The 22,839-nt window shown below is 38.3% G+C and overlaps 1 protein-coding gene across 1 annotated transcript in view; it reads right to left on the bottom strand.

Moving 5' to 3' along the window:
- The window catches only part of syt6a (synaptotagmin VIa), a 46,047-nt gene that overhangs the window by 16,329 nt on the left and 6,879 nt on the right, over positions 1 to 22,839 (bottom strand). The window contains exon 2 of the mRNA XM_057319172.1: positions 941 to 1,316. Coding sequence (XP_057175155.1) covers positions 941 to 1,316 — 376 coding nt within the window. The remainder of the gene's footprint in view (positions 1 to 940; positions 1,317 to 22,839) is intronic.

Raw genomic sequence — 22,839 nt, 5'->3', positions numbered from 1 at the left:
TTAGTTTTAGTTTATCTTTGTCCTGTTGTCTTGTGTTCCCCTCGTGGAGAGTTTTTGATTTCAGTTTATATATATATATTAGTCTGGTCTTCGTTACCCCCTCATGGGTTTTTGTTTTGTTCTATTATTTATTAAAGTATTTCTTGTTAACCCCTTCATCACCGCTGTTGCCTGCATTTGGGTTCTTCCTCCCCAACTATCCTGACACCAGGGACTATGGAACAGTTAAACATTAAACACGCACCCTGAAGTGACACATAAATAATTAAAGGTATAAAAGAACAAAGTAGCCCAAGATGAAAGAATTCACTACCCCCTAAATATCATGCCCCATCAGCAATATCCTATTCTAATTTTCAACATGTAAATGTTTCTCTTGCTGCTCTGAAATGTTACTGAGAGACTTGGGAATGGATGAGTTGCATATGATTAATGATATCTTCAGAGATTAAAAAAGCCCACACATTTTTTAATGGAAAATCACAGTTTTACACATTTACCTTGCACATATACAATTCTGCAGGAAAGGTGATCTGACTTTAAATGAGTTAGGACTATATGTATGGATTCATTCAGATATGTTTGGCTTGGTCTGCATTGCTTTCAAGTGTACAGTATACTTCTGCATGAGACTGATAGGAATGAAATGCAAAAATGTATACAGTGGGGTCCAAAAGTAAAAAATTTTACTGAAGCACAAAAATTGATCTGGAACATTACAGACAATGAGGATTACAAACTTAAAGAGGTCCATGCAATCTCAAACGAATGCAACACAAAGAAACTATTTTCATTTGGTCAAACTTTTGCCCCCACTGAATATGACTGCAGGCACAACCTGTCCCTCAAGCATTAGAAACCTACTCAAATATTTATAAAAACAACCTGGTTGACTGCATATATCTGCGGTGCGTTCCAAGATACTTTTTAGATCTGTTACCTTGTGGATGATGCCGGCTCGGTGGTTTGTCTCTGCATGCGCTGCGTACGGCGCAGAAAGTGCTCCCTCATAGAGAGCTGCACCTCAGCGGGGATGTCAGGAGATGTTTGGCTTATTTTAACGGCTGCCTCCAGGAAGCCCATTGATGCCAAAGGATATTTTTCCTTCTCAGTCGCCATAGCGACCTTGGACAGCTGAGGACTCGGCAGAAGAGACGGTAGCTGAAACGAGGGGCAGTCGTCAGTGGCGAGGGCCGCAGAACTTGATTTTTTCCTCCAAGGAACCCAACAGAGCTTCCAGGAGACAAATGTGGAAAGCAAAAGCAGCGCCAAACCACACGCTATTATCACACCGATGGGAAGGCCTGTAGTGATGTCTAAAGTGGAACGGAAGTAATGGGATGCACAAAATGGACAAACAGATGGCCACAACATAGATAAAGACAGAAGGAAAAGTGCATTAGGTCCAAGCAGAGTCAAATGAGTAAAGACCTTATTTTTTACATTATTTTGAAAGATGTAAATGTACATGATCCAGTCCGTTCAGAAGCACTTAATGTTTTTTAATACACAAATGTGAGAACAAAATACAACCAACAGAATATTTACATCTGAATTTAAATATTAAATGAATATCTTAAACAGGAAGTGTTATGGACCAGTGTTGTTAAAGGGACAGTTCACCCAAAAATGATTCATCCAACCTAAACCAAAATATAAATATGATATTGTTATTGTTATTGCTAGCTGTTAGCTAATCGAATTCAACGCAATACAACCACACTGTCATACATTCAACCAACCAGGGGTCAAAATATTCTTTCTGGGTATTAAGAGTGAAAAAAATACAGCAGAGATTTTTAGGTATGCTTATATTACATAAACAGCCAACTGTGAGAAGAGTTGTGTGACAACTAGCCCCAGTCTCTCCACTCTCACTTACAGTGCGTTCACACCGCCGCCGTCGAGAGCGTCAAAGTGGACGGAAGTCATTCATTTTCAATGTGAGCCAGCGGCGTGCAGCGGCGCGGCGCATCTTGGCCATTGAGGGCGTTGAGGAGAGTTGAAATCAGGTCAACTTTATGGTAATGAGCTATGACGCGGTTCGGCGGCAACCAATCGGAACGAAGAAGTCCACCGCTTGAGAGGATTCCAGAGAACGCAGCCCTGTAAACTTTGGTCTACGTCAGAGCGCCAGAGCGTCCACAAATCTTTCTACAGCATTGTTGGCAGGGCGGCCAGAGTGATTTTTTACGCTCTCGGCGGCGGCGGTGTGAACGCACAGGTAGCCATAAAACTTTTCAGTTTACTTACAGCAACCCTGTGTAAATCACAGACTGTTTGTGTCCCTGCATTTGCTAAACCATAAAATGAACTGACATCATGCACACACAATCACACAGCGCAGAAATGACGAAATGTAATTAAAGTTATCGCGGATATGGTGTCACCACAGGGCTATAATCTATTTCCAAGAGAACAATGCTAGCGGAAGACGCTGCAGCCGTATCAAGGGCTCTCACTGAGAAGCATTCCACCCATGAATGACTCTCGTGCGTGTAAGCGGAAGGGAAGCTCAATCTCATTGCTTCACGATTACACAGAATTTGCTTGCGGTTGAACAAATGGATTGAAGAAGCTCCAGGACTGCTGACAAGTACCGTGTAAACATTAATTTCAAATAAGAATGGAGGGGAGAGAGAGAGAAGCTTTATATAGTTTTTGTAGATTATGATGCAATACTGTTAAACAATCTTTTTTTTATTGTTTTACCACAGTTGTTTTTTGCACATTTAAAAAATACAGATTATGTGTTTTCTTCAAATCATAGTATGAATTCTCTCCACCCATGGCTTTGACTGGTCTGATTTATTGGAAATAATGCATGCTATGATCTCCCTAGACTGCCCACAGAAGTGCAGAATGTGTCCTTGCTCAAACGGAATATAAATCTCTACTGACAGTTGGGGCCAGATGTAATTTAGAGTCTTTTGGGACTTTTAGTCTTCATACAGCTCTCATTCATCAAAGCATTTCTTATTAATTGACGGTTTTAAACAAACAACATAATGTAAAGATGATACTCAAAGGTTTAATTCCACAAGGAAGAACAAATTAAATCATGGATGGATTCATTGCTGGAGCTGTTTAAATCTAGTCATGGCATTTCAAACATGTCTGGTGTTTTAAACGTCAGTGTGGTTTATGATACAGCCACATGTAGAAAGTTCAGTATAGACGTTTTTTTTAAACATTAGATGTTAACTTCCGGTCTGTGTTTGTTTATCGGTCTGGCTAGTAGCTAACTATTTATATTTTAATCAATGTATATTATCATAAATTAATATTTTATTGTATAAAATTGTATTAAATAAAACAATTTGTTGAATTTTACTATATGTTCATTTTATTAATGAAACAATTTGTTGAATGGGTCGTGTAACTTTGTCGCATTTAAGTTTAACCAAGTAACAGTTCTTCTGCTGGTACACTCTTAAAAATAAGAGGAAGAACCTTTTTGGTCTAAATGGTTCTATAAAGAACCTTTAACATCCAAAGAACCTTTCTGTTTCAAAAAAGGTTATTTTTGGTGAAAAAAGGTTCTTCAGATTATAAAAAGGTAAGAAAGAGATGGTTCTTTAAAGAACATTTGACTGAATGGTTCTTTGTGTAACCAAAAATGGTACTCCTATGGAAGCTTTGCGGATGTGCACCGGAAGTTAAAGGGACAGTTCACCCAAAAATGAAAATTCTGTCATCGTTTACTCACCCCCAAGTTGTTCCAAACCTGTATACATTTTTTCTGATGTTCTGTTGAACACAAAGAGAGATATTTGGAAGAATATTAGCAATTTTCAGTTCTGGGATGACATTCACTACCATAGTAAAAAAATGTGTGTATCATTTTTTTGTTCTGTTGTTCTGTCCTACTATGGTTGTCAATCACTCAGAACTGAAAATTGCTAACATTCTTCCAAATATCTTTCTCTGTGTTCATCAGAACAAAGAAATGTATATAGATTTGAAACAACTCGAGGGTGAGTAAATGATTCAGAATTTAAATTTTTGGGTGAACTATCCCTTTAAATTTGGGCCACAAAAGTGTGCAGTAACATTTGTTTATGTTGTTGCTTCGAAACCGTCTATACTACCTCCAGAAATGAGTATCAGTACCATCAATAAAGTATGTGCTTTTCTAAAGTTTTTAATAGTTTTCTATACCAAAAGCTGTTTTTTTGCTGAACGTCCATTTTTTACGTGAATAAGCTGTCAAGGGCTCCAAATTCTGTAAACTGCTTTCTCTGAAGTGTCCGTTTGAAAGGCTCAGGGTTTATCCTGGATGAGTATGAAATTTCGCCCTGCCATAGCTTGTGTTTTATCATCTGAAATGATCCAGCAACAAATGTGTCTGTGTGTGTTGACGTTTGATCCATATTAAGATCGGTTAACACTCACAGCTGGACAGTGCTGATAATGTCAAGCTGATAAGGAGGAGGGATTAATCAATTTAATTGTATTTATTATTACACGTCAGAAAATGTGTCGCATATACAGCGCCAAATTTTACTCCAAACATATCCAATGTGAATGTTTATGATACTGTATGTACAGTGAGCTTACTGGACACGTATTATGATTTGTCTACGAGCAGCATAAAGTCAGGAGCAATAAGACGTGCAGCAGTGAAGCAGCGTGAACACAGGGGTTGTCTTCCACCCAGTGATATATGGGTAATTAATCCAAACTGTGTGACACTGTGACTCCCCGTAGACCTGGTTGCAAACCAGCATGATATTCGGCACAGCGCCAGTTATAATACTCAGTTAATGAGCCGTGCACATAATGGTTCACAAATGCAATCAGTCAATCAACAGGAACTTCTCAGGGCAGAAATCGGTCTTTTAGTTTAAGGCTATTTATATAAGTTTAGATGAAAGAGAGCAAGTTTCCACATAGTATTCTGGTAATTGAAATATTTATGGCTGATTAGATAATATGCATATAATAATGTGCTGGTATTTATTTTGCCATTTGCTACCTACTACCAACAGCGTGACATTTAAAGCAATACTTCACCCCTAAAAAAACAATTCTGTCATCATTTACTTATTTCAAACACGTATGACTTTCTTTTGCAGAACACAAAATAAGATATTTTGAAGAATGTTTTCTCCATCCTCCTGACGCGCACGTTTGCTTTCAGTGCAGAGAATGACAAGTTCTGAAAGTCTGCGCCGTGCTTGCTATATCCTGTGATTTTGGTTATGTTACTTCATTATTTTTTTAAGTATCATGCAGTGCAAAGTTCTGCCTAAGTACCGAACTATGTGCATTTTCAGACAAAGTGTTAATTCATATTTATATGCCCAAACATTCAGTAAGTGACAAATGTTTGGAAACAGTGTACACATTCATTTGCGAGTCATCTGCGGGTGCGTGCGGAACGTGCTGCTTGTCTTTACCGGTCTCCCAGCACAGAAGACGCGGAGAGACGCGATCCTGCGCTGGGTCATAGCCAGACCTCGCGCTTATATGTGCCGGGGATTTCGGTACCCAAACCTAAAAATGTCCCATTTCTTTTCATCATCAATAATATTTTTAGCGCCGCAGTGCGTGCCCTTCTGCTACGCCACTGCCCATACAACCAAAATGGCATGATCCCCATTGCATAACACCTCTGAGAAGATTCGACTGTGAGATTGTTAGTCGAATCAGGCTCCTCCTATCGAAGCATTGAATCTTCAACTATTCGGGGTCACCCGACACAATGTTCATTTTTTGGTAAACTATCCCTTTAAATGGCCATCATCCCAAAAACCTAAAATAATGATCAAATAAATAAAGACGGCTCCAGCATTTCATGCATAATACATTCATTTCACACCTGCATTCCAACTTATAGCGTCTCTTGGCGCTTTGTGAAATTTCCAGCCAAGTGCTGCAGGAGCAGACAGGAGAACATTCTGTCCTATGAGATAGCACATGAAAGGAGGATGGGAGCTGTTAATTTCCCCTCCCCTCCTCAGGCACAGGGTTCAACAGGGTTGGGCCGTGGCTGGAGCGTACGATTAATATCAGGAGGCCTACAAATTCAATTAAGACTTGTTTTGAAACTGAGTCACGGCGCAAACAGGAGCCCGAGGGTTTTCCCTTCAAACGTCTTCGAATGTAACCTGGTTGCCATAGAAACCAAGCCATAAGACGCAACATGTGCCCTGTCAGCTCTCATCATCTAATCCCCGGCAAAAACAAAGAGCTTTGTTGTGCGCACAAAGGACATTAAGAGCGCGGACATAAAATGTGAAGCCATAAACAACCATTACAGAAGGGTCACGTGAAGCCAAGTAAGGATTGCTTGTCTTGATATGGCTCAGATGTTCAGCATTATTGGTCACGGTTTGATCCCAAGGAGCACACACACACACGCACGCACGCACACTATACAAATGTATAGATTGAATGCACTGCAAGTCACTTTGTTTGTCAAATGCAAAATGTAATCTAAAAAGTAAAATATCCATTCCAGTCTATTAATTCATTACATTTACTATAGTAACATTACCTAATTTTCCCACATACAAAGTGTGATCACAAAGAAATACAGTAACACTGTGTGCTAACTCAGCGGCCCTCAATTATTCTCTCCATCCCTCACCCACACATATCTGTGGTGGCTGATATTTTCAGGACAATTGGAGGCACGTTGATAAGAACTGGCTTCACAATGAGTGGCCACCATTAGGGAGAGCGCAGAGGTGTTGTCATATCATGCCTTTGAATGAAATCTCCGTTCCCATGTGAACGCTAAAGAACATTGATTGCGGATGTATGGCAAAAATCATGGTGAGAAATTTGAAAAGGAAATGTGGAGCTAACTTCAAAGACCATATTGGATGAATTCAGCAAGTATCATTGGCTCAGAAATGCACTGCAGGACTGAGACCTTGATTGGTTCTATCTCCTGAGGATGTATGCAAATATAACCTCAGAAGATCCAGCCGCTGAGAGAACTAAACCTTGCTGTGTTTCTCAGGTCGAGATCAATTATACGGGCTTAAATAAATCAATGTGACAGCTCTATAAAGAGCACTCTGTGACTTTCAGCAACAGCACAATTTTACGAGTATATAAGAAAAATGGAGCCAATTTTAAATTGCGTGTATGAGCTAAGCCAAACATTGGGCCACAATGCATTAAAAACAGTAGCGGTTTTCGGCACGGGCGAACCAGGCAGTCGCCCGGGGCGGCATTTTTTCATGATACATGGGGGGCGGCATGAGCAGAAGCGAAGCGGTTTTCTATTATCTATCATTTCACTGTGTGGGGAATTGGCCAATTGGCGCCCCTGCTTGCTGAGAAGGTGCCGTGCACAGAAGCTGTGTGAAATGGCTAATAAAAATAGGTAGTACAAAACGATTATGTGGTCACCATTAGAGTGTTTTCACGACGCGTCATCAATCAATACTGCTGACTCGTGAGTGAAGTTCAGAGTAGAAAATAATTAATTATACTGCACGTGATGTTACAGCACATGGCTATAGCGATTCTGGGGTGTGATCGACTTGCATTAAAGAGCTTTATTTTCACAGTTATTTCTAAAGAAGAATCATTTTGTTCTCCAGCAAAATCTGCGATTTCCATTAGGTTCAATAGCAGTGCTTACTTTCAATGCCTCCAACATGGCCGACTTCCGGATTGATGACGCGTCGTGAAAACACTCCATTGGTTTAGTCTTGACTTCTGGTTGTGTTGGGGGGATGGGAAATCTGTTGATTGTCGAGTGCCAAATAAACACAGAGATGAACAGGAAAAGGTCAAAGCCATCAGGTGCCCAATTTAGAAAAAAAAGAAGAAGAGGAGAAACGAGCAAAAGATAAAGGTATGCAACTGTGTTCTCTCTGTATGATTATTACGGTATCAATGTCATGAATGAAGGGCTAGTGGTATAACTCTTAAGTTTGTGTTTATTTTTGGCATATTTATGTATATAGTGTATATTTATTTAAGTTCTGATAACTTATATGATCATATTTTGTGCAAAATTGTGTTCATTGTCTTTTGGCAATGTTGGACGTGGAGATTGTGCACCTTAAAAAGTGTGTTTCCTGTTGTAATTGCAATAGTTAAATAACTGGATTGTCTTAAGTGTGTTTTTCAAATGTTCTAATGAAGGATTTGTGAAATTGAGAAATATAATTTTCACTTATGTTGTTATAATAAAATATAACTGTTGCAGAATTTTGTGGGGGTTTTTTGGGGGGGCGCTCGAAGGGGGTCTCGCCCAGGGTGTAATTCAATGTAGAACCGCCACTGATTAAAAATACAATACAACGTAAATGTATACTGCTGTATCATCCAGAATCAAAGTTAAAAGAAGAGGACGTGACTGTGGTCTCAGGGTCATTTCTCCTGGTTTCTTGTGTAAACCACAGCGCATAATGCAGCATGAAGCCCTGGGCTTTAAAGAGGAGATTTTCTTCTCGTTTCTGCACGGGGAAACATATTGGCTCTGTGAATAAATCTCCATGCCACATCCGGGCCATTTTTAGATTTCTGTATTTCATAGCTCCTTCACTGCAATCTCCAATCCCCTAATTCCCTGATTCTCAGAACGCTGAAGCAACAGCAAACAAAGCCAGGGTTCTCAAACTGAAGACCACTGGGACCAATACAGAATTCATGTGCTAGGACTTAGAGAGATAAACAGCCTCTTATAGAGCTTCAGGCATATATTCACTGTAATAACGTCAGATGCACATATGGACTTATGTGTTCTTAGGCGTGACATCTTACTATTTTCCTGAATTCCCAGAAGATAGAAATGATTTTTTTCCGGGCGAAATTGTTCTGAGGAACATCCTGCTAGGTTTGTACGCTACTGTGAGACTTTGATGTAAACCCAAGGGTGTTAGGGGAAAACTGAGAGCCTATTTAAAATATAATCAAAACATTTCAAGTCTCAGAATACCATAGACACGGATTCTTTAAAGGTACTGATGATAATATAAATAAAAAAGAAACTGCTAGATGTCTATGAAAACGTATGTAAAGAGAAGGCAAATAGACATACTGCACATGCAGTCAGAATCATTCAATTCTAAACACACAACGTCTGTGAAAATCAGGCTGAAGTCTCAAAATGTTATTCTGAGATAACAAGCTGTAAAGTTACATTAATTTCACTATGATTTCAATCTTTGACATGGTCTTACTCAGTCAATATAAAAAAGGAAACTGTTGTATTTTCACAGAATGTTCTTTACATTATGATGATTGTATGTAGAAAACACTAAGTAACAAAAAAAGCACTTTAGCTGGGTTTTCACATCCCTGAATAAAGAAATCCCAGAATCAAAGATTTGTCCTTCAATAAAATATGTTTCCTTCAAGCACTGTGCATTATAAAACATACATGTAGACATCCTTTTTTATAATATTTAAAGGGATAGCTCTCCCAAAAAATGAAAATTCTGTCAGCATTTATTCACCCTCAAGTCATTCAAAACCTGTATGACTTTCTTTCTTCTGCTGAACACAAAATATTATATTTTGAGAAATGTCCCAGCGGTTTTGCATCCATACAATGGAAGTCAATAGGATCCAGGACTGTTTGGTTCCCAACGCTTTTCAAAATATCTTCTTTTGTGCTTTGCCAAAGAAAGTCATACAGGTTTGGAATGACATGAGGGTGAATAGATGATTAAAGAATATTAATTTGGGGGTGAACTATCCCTTTAAGCAAAAAATTTTTGTGAACAGAAATAGTACAAAATATGAATGTGTGCCTCATGTTCCTCTCGGTTCTAATGATAATTACTTATAACTAGAGCGATCACTAATCACTGGCATTGAGATTAGTCCACTCAAGACCAAAATAATCACCTTTAAAAAGTCACCAAAGTAATAATAGGTTAAATAAGGTCACATCTTTTCTTGGACTAAAAAATGACCAAAAATGACAAAACATAGCTACATGCTAAACAGTTTTTTTGGGCTGTCGGCTTTTAGTCATGATGATTGCAATTTCTCCCCAGTGCCTGCTGTGTGCACATAAAAGTGTTACCACAACTTGATAAGTCATTTGAATGTCAAATGTCTGCTTCAGCCAAAGCAAAACTGCGATAATACTAACAGTGCCCATGGTGTGCTCACTGTGCTGCTTTTTCAATTCAGAACAGGCATTGACTTCTTGCAATGTCTTTGGTAAAACACCTAACAACGAGAACAGCAAGCAAATTGCTTTTTGCACTGAAGCCAAAACAAGCATTGTTTCAAATTCATGAGCAAAAAAGACACCCAGATGTATACAAATTCCTAATGATATAGAGCTTGTCAATCAAGCTATCACCATGCAAAATATAGAATGCAATTATATTCTGTATAATTTGTGTGTGTGTGTTGTGTTTTGTTATTCACAGAATATCTCAGTGACAGTTTTTTAAAGTGAGAAATAATTCATACTTTTTAAGAAATAGTTAAAAAATAAAAATCATTAATTTAGTAACCCATCCTATCGGTCATGTGAACCATACAGTATGATATAAAGTGAAACACAGTGTCCAGATATCTTCTATAGCCCTACGGCAAACCCATGTAATCTGTTTGACCCCTACCTGGACGCCTGGCTCACTATTTTAGCAGCAGACTATGCACAAACACACACTATTCAATTTAGGCTCCTTCCTGCTCCCGGTCTGGATTTGACACAGCGTGATTGTCTGAAGTGTTTATCCATTTGAATCTACCACATAGACCTCTCTGCAGAAACGCTGAAGCTATGCTCCTTCACATGCACTTTCTGTTATTACAAACACACCATGACTGCTCATTCCAGAAGCAACGCAAGTGTGAAACGGCAGGGTCTCCTTTGATGAGTTAAACTAGAGGTTATTTTGCATCATAACAAAATCAAATAGCATGATCAGGTATTGGGTTTGGTCACGGTGCATGATTAGAATCCTAAAAAGTAGTTTGTTCATATAAGTAGTCTTAACACCTTTATATAGGTGCTTCACTAAACATTCGTTCTGTCAGGACCACTGTCGTCAAATATTTAAACAAAGCAATATTTAAGGTTGGCGGAATGAGACTGTTCTGCGGGAGCACAGAAATACACGTCCCCCCACCTGGGGAACCAGAACAGTTCATGATGCGTAACAGGATTAAATTAAAATGATCTGACAGATACAGGCAGATATTGTCATGTATTGTTTCATGTAAAGCTGCTTTGAAACAATGCAACAAAGTTGATGTGTCTTGTCTGACCTCAACATATCTCAGTACCGGATGAAACTGGGTCTTTGAATTCAAATATTTGTCTATGCTAAAACATATTTTAGGATTTCTAATCAGGCATTAAATAGAACACCTAAAAAAAGCTGTTTAGCCAAAGACATCATTTAGAAATCCAAAACGGTTATGAGACCGGAAATTAAACTACTAATAACTATTAATGCATTTTAATGTAATTCTGATAAAGCTTTTGTTCCTGGTTTGATGTTGTTTTAAATCAAGTTAAGATATCTTACTACAAAACAAACCAAAGTGATCTTTAATCTCTAGAGATGCTCTTTCTGTCTCCTGTGTCTGCTATGAGCTGTTGTGTTTGTTTCTGGCATACTACCAAAGGCAGTAAAGCAGGCGTTCTGCTGAGAATGCTACACTCATTTATCCTAATATCAACACTTGCTATTGCACATTATTCCCTCACTGAGAATAAAATAAAACTGTTGCAGAGTAAGCCAGGGAACGTAAAAAATCTACACTTTAATCCTCAAATATAAAGCTAATGGGTTACACTGCGGTTTATGCTACATCTTTATTCCAGGTCTCTGCATACATTTACATTTAAAGCAAGCAGAAAATTAATTATGATGAAAATTTATTCCTGGTTGATATGAAAAATAAAAATCATTTTATTTTTAGAACTTATATTATAAAACACCCACTTGAGCTTTTATATGAGCACAAAACACACTAATTTGAAAAACAGACAAGCTGGAATAGGGAAGAAATCAAAGTTTTATAAAACATCAACATTCAATTTTATGCATTGATTTATTGGCCATATGCAGAGCAGTCTCATTGATAACATTGATAAAATGATGCTCAGGTGACATATTACTTAAAATATGGAAGAATTTTGTTATGAAATATCCAAAAATCACTTGCACAGTGTGATATATTTCATGCAGTTGTGTACTTACATTATCCCAAATGTTCCCAAGGATGTGCAAATCCAGAGAAATTCCTATTTAAAATAATGGCCTGTCCCTTGTCTCCCTTGTATTTGTCGCATATCAGTGACTTAATATCCGGTGCTCCGCACTACCCTCAGTTTCCAGTTGTAGAAACTACGGCAATACGCAAATGCGGAAGTGGTTATACAGCATCTGGGATGCAGCATCTGTTGTTCTGTTATTATGGATCACGATTACTCTTTGGCAAGTATAGGAAACCCAAAAATGTGTAAACATAGGCCAAATGAGGCAAGCAGGCTTACGGACAAACGAAGAAATAAAACAAGGATTAATATCGGCGTGGCGTTTTCTAAATGGAGAGAGCTTCGCGACCAACTTGGACTCGACAGAGACTCCGCTCTCGCATGTGTTTTAATAGACAGCAAATCATGCACAGATTATTTGAATAGTTATGAATGCAGTTACCCTATGAAATACAGTATATGTCGCACAACCTTGTGTAAAAAAGGCCATAAACTCATTCCAGCGTACTTCTAAGTAATAATATAAAAACAAAAAAGAAAAATGTATTACTTTAACTCAACAAAAAAGCATAATTAAGTCTTCAGAAGTTATACAACTGCTTATACTTAAAAAAAGTAAAAGACTTTTAATTTTGACATTATTTTGTCTAATTCAAACCTCAGATGGTTTACTTTGCTCTTCGGAACCAACTTTAAATATGCAAATATACGAATAAAACAAGTTTTATTATTATTTTATAATAAATTATATATTATATTTATTATTATTTTGTGTTCTTTTGAAGCTTAAGTAGAGGGACACCATCTAGTCCCATTGTAACCAGAAAACCTAAAAAAATCTGTGTTTTGCCTTAAAAAACAAAATAAATCCATCCAGGGTTTAAAAGACACAAGGGAAAGTAAATGATGGCAAAATTACTATTTTTGGATTGACTTTTACAGTGTTTTGTTATTTGTAAATTATTGAATGAAAACTGCTGCTTGGCTATTCTGTAATACAATTATGTATACTGTATATAATAATAATATTAAGCCTATATATAAATAAATGAATTGCTTCATGTTGGGTTTGATGACCAAAACAGTTAATTTTGCAGCAGAGTGACATTTGAAGATTGCTTATATGGTTTCAGAGTGACATTTTGGTGGTGATATAGACTCAACAATCAATTATTGTCTTCTGTCCAAAATGGTATTATCACATGTATGTGACACATGGAAAGAAGTTAAACTCAAATCTGGGTTTGTTATACTTATTTTTAACTGAACAGATTCAGGTGTGCCAATTAAATATATGAGATGGCAATAAAAGAGCTGCTGTCTGTCCCCCACCATCCACTGCAGCATTTACAATCTCCTTAATTACTGACCCCATCACACATATCTTCCTATTACACATACTGTGGACTTTAATTGGTTCTATCAGGAGGGATGTATACCTGATTTATAGAGATTTCATTGAGTGCAGAAACATTTCATAAGATGGAGGGAATATTGAGGCGCATTCTGTCAGATGCCACGCTGTGATTGGAAACAGTCTACGAGCATGTGCAGGTTTATGACATGGAAAAGGTGATAAAAGTTTTGTGGAATTTGGCACATATATCCTTCGCTTGTTTATGGCTGCTTTCATTTCAACGGGTTTCACTGTTAATTGAATGGCTCATTTCTAACCTGTAAAATCACAGTTTAATGTATGTACAATTTTACAACAGCTGATGAATAAGAAGCTCTAGTTGTTCACGTAATAGAAAGCCAGTTGTTGTGTATGATATTCTACAATACATAATGTAATATCTGTGCTTTTCACAACCCTTCCTGTCAAAAATGTCTAAGTGCATTAGTCACGTCCAACAAACCTCAGGCCTTCTGCAGATCAGTGCTCATCTGAAGGTCAGATGGCCAGTCACTGCCAATTTGAACCTCTGCACGTATAAAATTTACAATAATGCCTTTTCAAATCGCTGACACAGCATATTTGGTGGTGATTTGGGGTCTTGATTCCCTCTGGCCTTTGGCCTGTGACATGAAATAAACACCTTGTCAGCCCAAGCGAGACGCATCACTTCACTGATCCTGGGCTTGACAGCACCATGACAGTGGGAGTCACGGGCTGTTCAGCATAACATCGTACCGCATTAGGCCTGACAAAAAGAGGGAGTGCAGTCTGTTTTGCACATATTCACCACAAGCAGACAAGGAAAATAAATCATGTTCACGTTAAGAGTAGGTCCAAGTAGGTCACGAGCATTGATTTCTTCAATGCTTTGTGCTTTACTTTTCCTTGACCATCTAATGACTGATCTGCTGATATTGATCTGCCGGGCACATATGTGGATATGTGCTTATTGGCTACATGATGTTCATCACATGGGAAAAGAGTTATGAGCCTCAGACGATCTGAAATATTGTGGTTTTACCCATTAAGAGAATTACCCATTAATATATCATGAGATATTAATACTGCATGGGAAAAATTATTGACTGGCATATTATTGTCACAGGATGGCTGCATAAAACACAAAAAGGTATTTAATAATAATCCACAAGAGCGAGAACCAAGGAACAAAAGCAGACAGAGAACTAAGGAACAGCTGCAGGCTTAAATAATCAGGTAAAACAGAATCAGGTGAGGGACTAATTAACTAATAATGAACACAGAAGACAAAACCGAACTGAAGATAACTGTGACAAGTATACTCACATACATATACATTTTATACGTATATACATATAAAATTGCTATATATATATAGCACATTCAGGTTGCGGTAACTGGTGAAGCTTTTACAACGCTATGCGGTTTTATCACTGTAATATTTTTGGATAGCAAGCAGTAGGGTAGAAAATATAACTAAACTTACCACACATTGAAAAACGGAGAGGGAGTTTTAAGTAAGGCTGTGCAAAAATATCAATACATGTAACTATCGCAATATTTTTTTTCCCGATAGTGTATCGATAGTACGGAGCCCGTCTGGTCACCCCTCGGAGAAAAAAAACAAGACCCGCAAATCCGTGGCCACAGTTTTGTAATTCGTTCCCTCAGTTTAAAAATCCGTACTCACAGATTCTAAAACTGTTCCCACAGTTTACAAAACCGTGCTCTCGGATTAATAGACTGTACCCACGAGTTTACAATCCGTGCTCTCGGTTTTGTAAACCGTCCCCTCAGTTTTTGAAATCTGCACCCACAAATTCATAATCTGTGCCCCCGCTTTCGCAATCCGTTCGCACAGTTTTGCAAACTGTAGCCTACTCGCGGAATTGAAGCCTCTGTCTGTCAACAGAACAAGCTCCTACAGGAACATTAACGAATATTGTATACTGTTTTATTTTAGATTATATTATAAATTGTCTTAATGTGTTTACACACGAGCGCATGGCGCATATAAAGCATGCGTTCATTGCCGCGTTTCACTGGTATAAAGTTGGTTTGACATTAAACTTTCGATATTCGTGAATTTAGGGACCATCTCTAAAGTTACATACACATTAAAATACCTTTTTCCAATTTAAAAAGCATTTAAAGGGAATGTTTTATAGCCACAAAACTAACTGTACAGTGTTCATGTGTGTATCAGCTATTATGCACAACTTTTAGATTATTGAGTATTAAAATAAACCATCAAATCATATGCACGTATTCCTATACGTATATTGAGCTTTAAATAATGGTATATTTGTGCATGAGACCATTATACACATAGGAATGTTTGCATGTGATTTTGACGTTTGTGCATTCTATCTGACACACACATGAACACTTTACACTTAGTCAGGGAATTCATTCCCTTTAAATGCTATTCAGATTTAAAATTTGTATATTTATGTATGAACCCATACAGCAGTGAAACACATAGGAATATTTGCATTTGATTTAACGGTTTATTATAATAAATATAAATAATCTAAAAGGTGTGCATTCTATCTGAACGAATTACAAAACTGTGGCCACGGATTTGCGGGTCTTGTTTTTTTTCTCCGACGGGTGACCAGACGGGCTCCGCACGATAGTGATACCTCTACTATCGATAATTTTTTTAAATCATGTTATATACATACGGTCAAAAGTAAGTAAGTGGAAGCGAGCATATCGAAAATTATAAGAATGCTTCGAACTCTCAGAGCTGATGTGTGAGTGTGCTTTGGTTTTAAAAATAAGGCATGAGTTATATAAAATAATGCTGTTTGTAAGCTTCGCAAGTCATGACCCACCTAGTCACTTGGCTACTGCAGTGTAGGGTTGTCACGGTACCATAAACATGTCTTACGATACTATACTAGCTGAAGTATCTCGATACCAAGTAGTATCACGATGCTGTGCCATATAAATCAAATCTATACAAAAGCACAGATTTAGATTAAACATTTTCTATTTACTATAGTAAACTGTATTATACTTTGCACTAGAATATGTTGTTGTATTAACTGTAGTAATTGGATAAATTGTAGCAAATACATTTACATTTAGTCATTTGTAAATACTATAAATACTGTAGTATACTTAAATATTTACTATAATAAGACTCAAAAACACTAGTATCTATGAGTTTTAGTAGTTTACTGTAGTAAATACTAAAGTACACTAGATCATTTTTCACGTAGGAACTAATTCAAATGTTGGACAAATTTAATTGATACAGCAGTCTTTATAAAAGGAAATATTAGGCTTACTTTAAATGCAGAACTAAAACGGCTAGTAGGTGGCGTCAATTTTCCACTGAGTTAGTGAATCATTTAACCAACTCGTTCAAATCGCCAATTTGAATCATTAACTCGCCCGAGACATTCAAAACACACATTCATTTAGGAGATAAACACCGCAAAAAGGCAGATGTAAGTGTTCAAATAAATATTAATGCACATATGCAACATTAACTACGGTACTACGATACTACCGTTTCAAAAATAGCGAGGCATCGCGGGTATTTGGAAGCTTTAGCATCGCGATGCTACCGTAGCACCTGTACACCGTGCAACCCTACTGCAGTGCATTAGACAAGAAGCTTATTCCAAAAATGAACAATGACATTTATTGTGCTTTCACGGATGTGACACCAGCGCATTTAAAGGACGGATGAAGCAGGGGTGTTATACTGCCCATGTTCATTGTTTTAACTGTAATGCACCACAACAGCCAAGTGACTTGCGTGAGCCACCTTATTCCCCTCTGATACCCACTTGAGGGGCGCAACCCACAGTTTGAGAACCCAAACCTCTGATCTAAAGGTCCATGCATCGCACATCATGGCCACTCTGCAGAGGTAAGGGATGTTTTTACACTGATCCTTACAGAAAACCCCAGGTGGTGCACAGCATGTTGTATTTCTAGCTCTACTTTTTACATTTTCTATTTAAAGTATTGCAATATATCGCAAATGTGTATCGTATCGAAATACATAGCAATATATTGTATCGTGACCCATCTATCGTGATATGTATCGTATCGGGAGGCACTTGCCAATACACAGCCCTAGTTTTAAGTGAGCTTGAATGTTTATGTGAGCTTTAGGTGTTAGAAAATATTAACCATTGTATTCAAACAATAAAAGTTTATAGAAAGCAATGACTCGTAATGACCAACATGTGTACCAACATGTTTGTGCCCTTGTGTAATCATAAGTAATCTATTCCAGTCCACAGCATTCTACTAATTTCACAGAAGCACTAAAGAAAACGGTTCAAATTAGTATGAATCTCTTATCGAGTTTTACTAGACTGAATGATGCCATTTTCAATAATTGTCCACTCAAGAATGAAGACTTGTTCTTATGTCTTGAGGTGTTTTACGCTCGTAAGACTGACTGCACCTCTAACAGTTCTCCAGGGAGAGCAGATACACTCAAAGCACGTCTTTCACCTCACCACTCACATTTGCCACCTGCCAGTACACATTTTATAAGCTACAGTACAAACATGTCTCACTAGGTTCACTCAGCCAGCTGTTGTAGGGAACTTTTAACAGTTTTGTTCACTGGTGACATATTAATGTGAGCCCTAAAGCATCTTGCAGGGCCAGAGCCAAAGGGGAACCTGCCTCTCAGCACCTTCAGTGTATGTTTAATGTTGTTGAGGGAAAGTACAGTTAAGGGCCAGGCGAATTGCGCTTTCGTTCTGCGTTTGGGGGTAAAACGAAGCTCGAATATGTTGACATGATTTTTAGATAGAAAATGAATAGATTTCATGATTATGTCACAAATTCCTAGTATAGTATAATAAAATAAAATATAATATTTTATATACAGTAAATATATATATATATATATATATATATATAAATACCAAGCAAACTTAAGAAAGTCTTTGTGTCATTGCGTAAAAAAATTTTTTTCTCTGCATATTTTCTCTGCATCTGAAGAAAAAAATAGAATTTAAAAAAGAAAGATGATAACAATTTCATGTTTTACTATGAAAGAGATTTATTTCAAAAATTATTCAGAATATGGTGGAAAAAGCCCTAAGAGAAAGAGTGTCAATAAGACAAGAATAGAAAGCAAGAAAAAAGATACCAAGAAAAAAAGACTCTAACCAGACCGATCAACCCCCATCATGTCAATGATGACTGCGTTAATCACATGATCTCTCCTCTCTGACCGCTAAGCATCTGCGCCCACTGCAGATCAAATGGACCTCATGTAAGTGGGTAAGTGTCACTACAAACATGCAGCAGCCGTGATGTGCAGCTCCGCACTGTACCAGTATCAGTACCTAAAACACTTTCTGCTCCATGCATAATGCAACACCATTGATTTATGATAGTGCTGTATATTCGGCAGGCGATAGAGCCAAAGTTTGCTCACTTTGACTGCACTGCTACACTGCTGTGGCAAGACTCTTTCTCTCTATGGAACGAGGGTGTGACAGTACCGGCGAGAGCCAACGCTGTGCTCCACAGATGGAGTGACATATTTACGTGTGTCTCCAGCAGGGCGAGATATTGAGACTGCCCCAGCTGATGGCGCTTTGAAAATGTGAGCTTTATCGAAGCCGACACCTACCGCACGAGCTGATCTTCAACTCAATGTGACGCCAAGTTACCTCGCAAGGATTACGCAGCAGGTAAGATAGTATCACTGGTGTGGCAGGGATGAGACCTTACACACCCCGCAGTCATGATTGCTCACTTAACACACAAAACAAACAAACAAAGTGAGACTTGTCAAAGTCACTGTGTGGCTCTGAGCGCAATTCACATGCCAGAATACAAGATCAGCACATACATACTGTTCCGTACTGCACTGTAAAAGTCCTAAACGAAAACAAAACAACAAGAAAAGAAGAAACAAACAAGAGGGGCACAAAAACCGCTTTGATAAAATATTCACAAAGCCTTTTTGAAAGGGCAGGGGATAAAAAACATTAACCTATAATCCAGTGCCACTCAGCGGTCATCTGTTTTCAAAGTGCTCAGCCATGGAGACGGATGGAGAGATAAAACAAAAGCAATAAAGAGATCATGAGAGCTGTCGCTGGAGCGACCGCATCCCTCCTTTGATGTAGTGGACACACGCTGCACACACGTGCACATCGGCGCGCACACAAACAGGCACAAAATTTGAGCAAATTTGCATATAGTTCAGGTATAGTTGCAAAAATCCCGAGCACGTGCTTGCCTTTTTCTTCACAGCTATAACACTAATTCTCTTTGTCACAACATGCGCATGCAACCTGTTTCTCCATCAACCCATTGATGCACAAATCCATTCAAAATATTTCCCAGTACACACGCTATTCAAAGAAATGACATTCACTAAACTCCTCCAAAAAATTGTGTAACACTTAAATACTCACCAGCACTTGTCTCTCTCTTACACTTTAAATCTTCTCACTCTCTCCTTGATCCCTGCGATGCAAACACGCGGCAGCGCCCAGGCAGAATGCGCCTCCACAGCGCTTAAGAATCCCGTTTCTATGGCAGTGAGAGCAAGCCAGTGAGCAATATACAGCACAAGGCTGGGGCAGATACCTCATTGAGATCTACACACACTTACAAACACTGCACGCTCTCATTTTCCCTGTGGTGTCAAACCTCACAGCGCAATACACAACACACAGGGCATGGACCTCTCCGCCACATGGGCAGTTATACAGGAGAGATACAACTGAGAAACAGCTGTGATCTTATGCCAGACTAACTGGAATAACAAATGAGCGGAGCTGCATAAGTTTGACGCATGCATGTTAATGCAGGTTACTTCATGAATATCAAACATGTTTAATCAATGGATGAAGCACCAAAGGCGTATTCTCTTTATTTAGAGAATTTGCCAATGGATTAAAAAGGAGACAAATAAGCCTGCGGTTCCGACCGACCGGTTACAGACAGAAGAAGCGAAGACATGTGATTTGATGTCTCTGGGTGTATTGCCCTATAGCCTCTGCTGCGGGTTCAAACGCATACTGCAGTGCTGCCTTCACCCAAGCTGGAGAGATAGCGGGTCCCTCCTGCTTCCTCTGTTTAGATCTCCATCATGCTATCAGCTGCATTCAGCAGAGCACTGAATGGTGAAAGCAGTCAAACGCTGGGACCGTTTTCCTCCTGCCGTTATCTTCTCTGCCAGTGGCAATACCTGATGTTTCTTAAACTGGAACCATTACAGCTCTGATGAACAACAACCATTTTGATCCAAATAATATATGCAACACTACACATGAGCCCCGGAGTGATTTCAGCAGCACGTTTGTGTTCAATTGCATTTTATAGGCAACAACAAATTGATTTCCCTTAATTTGTGGCTTAATTTAGTTCGGAGACGGTGCACTAAAACAAACAACAAATTGAGACTTGCTTAAATCTCCCGTTTCTGTGCTTTTGTTTATCCCTGAGAGATTTTAAGAAGCTCATAGGTGTCTCCTCTAGAGTTTTAAATTGGTTCTCAACATCTCCAGCTGTGCTCAGGTTTACCAGAACACCAAAGTGTTTATTCAAAAGTCAGACATTTTAATATAAACTCAAATATTTCTATTTTTTTATTTGTTTTATCTAAGCTGTGCTGTGCACATTTATTTTAGCTCTATGCTACACTGTCTCATTTGTTTGCTTTTGTATTCCTCCTTAGAAATTTTACAGAGAAAACAACAAACTGATACTTAGCATAATTGAGAACTTCAATCTCTTGTGCAACATCTGAGCAATACAATTTTCCTCTAGAAGAGTTCTTGAGAATACCATTATGTTCTTCCATATTTTAACAATTTATATGTAAAGAAACTAAATCTCTGAAACAGCATATCTATTCAAACAAACACGCACGCTCGCACACAGGCACATGCACAAACACACATACTGTACTAAATCAAATACTTGACAATAGTGGTGCATGATATATTATCGGCCATATCGGTGTCGGCCATTTTGAACGTTATCGAAAAAAGAACTAAACTTTACCTTGCTTTCTGCAGTTAATGTTTTAAAATAAAAGCAGTTGTCCACTTTTTGCCTTTTGTTTCAGGCTCAGAAAATTTTATAATAATTTTTTTGATACTATATCGGCCAATATATTGGTTATCGGCTTCTAATGTTATCAGTTATCGGTCAAAATGTACATATCGGTGCATCCCTACTTGACAAATAAAGGTTGTCACTTTGTTATATACCTGTATTTACATCACATAGCTGAATTCCTATAGATGACAAAAGCAGTTCTCCTTTTATGTAATTTGATTCAGATACGAGACTTAGAAAGGGAACCGTGAAACTGATCATACATTCTAGATAAGGTGGAATCACAAGAGTGCAAGTTTCCTGGACAGTCGTAATTCTTTATAATCAAATCTTTCTATGTTTGTTATGTAGCTATACACATGCGCAAAACCTGCCAGTGTGGACAAGCTTTCTTTCCACAACAAAGCCTCATTTATTTTAATAATGTCAGACAGATGCCTTTGTATTCCCAAGACAAATGAGAGGGATTTTAAATGTCAATAAAGAACAAACAAAATTTTTCATTTCTTGACACAATAAACTTCCTGCATGAGAGGTTGTGTTTGTTAAAGGCCCTCTAGGGGAAACAGGAGGAAGTCATGGTCTGAACATGCACAAGCCATGCTGGCTACAGTAGCTCCGGGATCTGTCATCAGCGGACACGTCATTCATCATTCTAATGAGCCATACATCTACACCTCTGGTCATCTTTGACAGCGGTGTGACACAGATCTGACAGCACCTGAAGACTGCTAAGGGACTCTGGGCAAGTTCAAAGGAACAAGGGCTCAGGTTTGAAGCTTCATCCTTTTAGCACTCAGCATGTGGAAACGCACATCTAAACCGAAAAAATCCTCTTCGTTATTCTCAGATGCTTTAGAAGAGCTTTAAGACCCCTCTGAAATCCACCAATCCCCTAACAATGCGGAGCCGGTCCGGCACTCGTGCTTGAAAGGAAGGAAGGTTAAAGAGACTTGTGTGAAAAAATATGAGGGTTGTGATTCATATATGACAACCTCAATGATATGACGCCTCAAATCTTTGATGTCTCAGGGAATTTGTTTCACTGCGCTTCAGAAATGTTTGTTCTTGACTGCATTTATGTGCCAATGAGTTTCACTGTCAGTTGGGGTAATTTCACAGCAGATAAACAAGCAAATCTCTCTGTATAGTGTAGCTAATGGGATAGTACATAATCATTTCACAGACCTCCATTTCTATTTTTCTCCGATCAAGTGAGGTGCTCTGC

Source organism: Triplophysa rosa, linkage group LG21, assembly GCF_024868665.1.
Source record: "Triplophysa rosa linkage group LG21, Trosa_1v2, whole genome shotgun sequence".
NCBI lineage: Eukaryota > Metazoa > Chordata > Actinopteri > Cypriniformes > Nemacheilidae > Triplophysa > Triplophysa rosa.
Note: the sequence above shows the minus strand (reverse complement) of the source record. Positions and strands in the feature narration are given on the sequence as shown.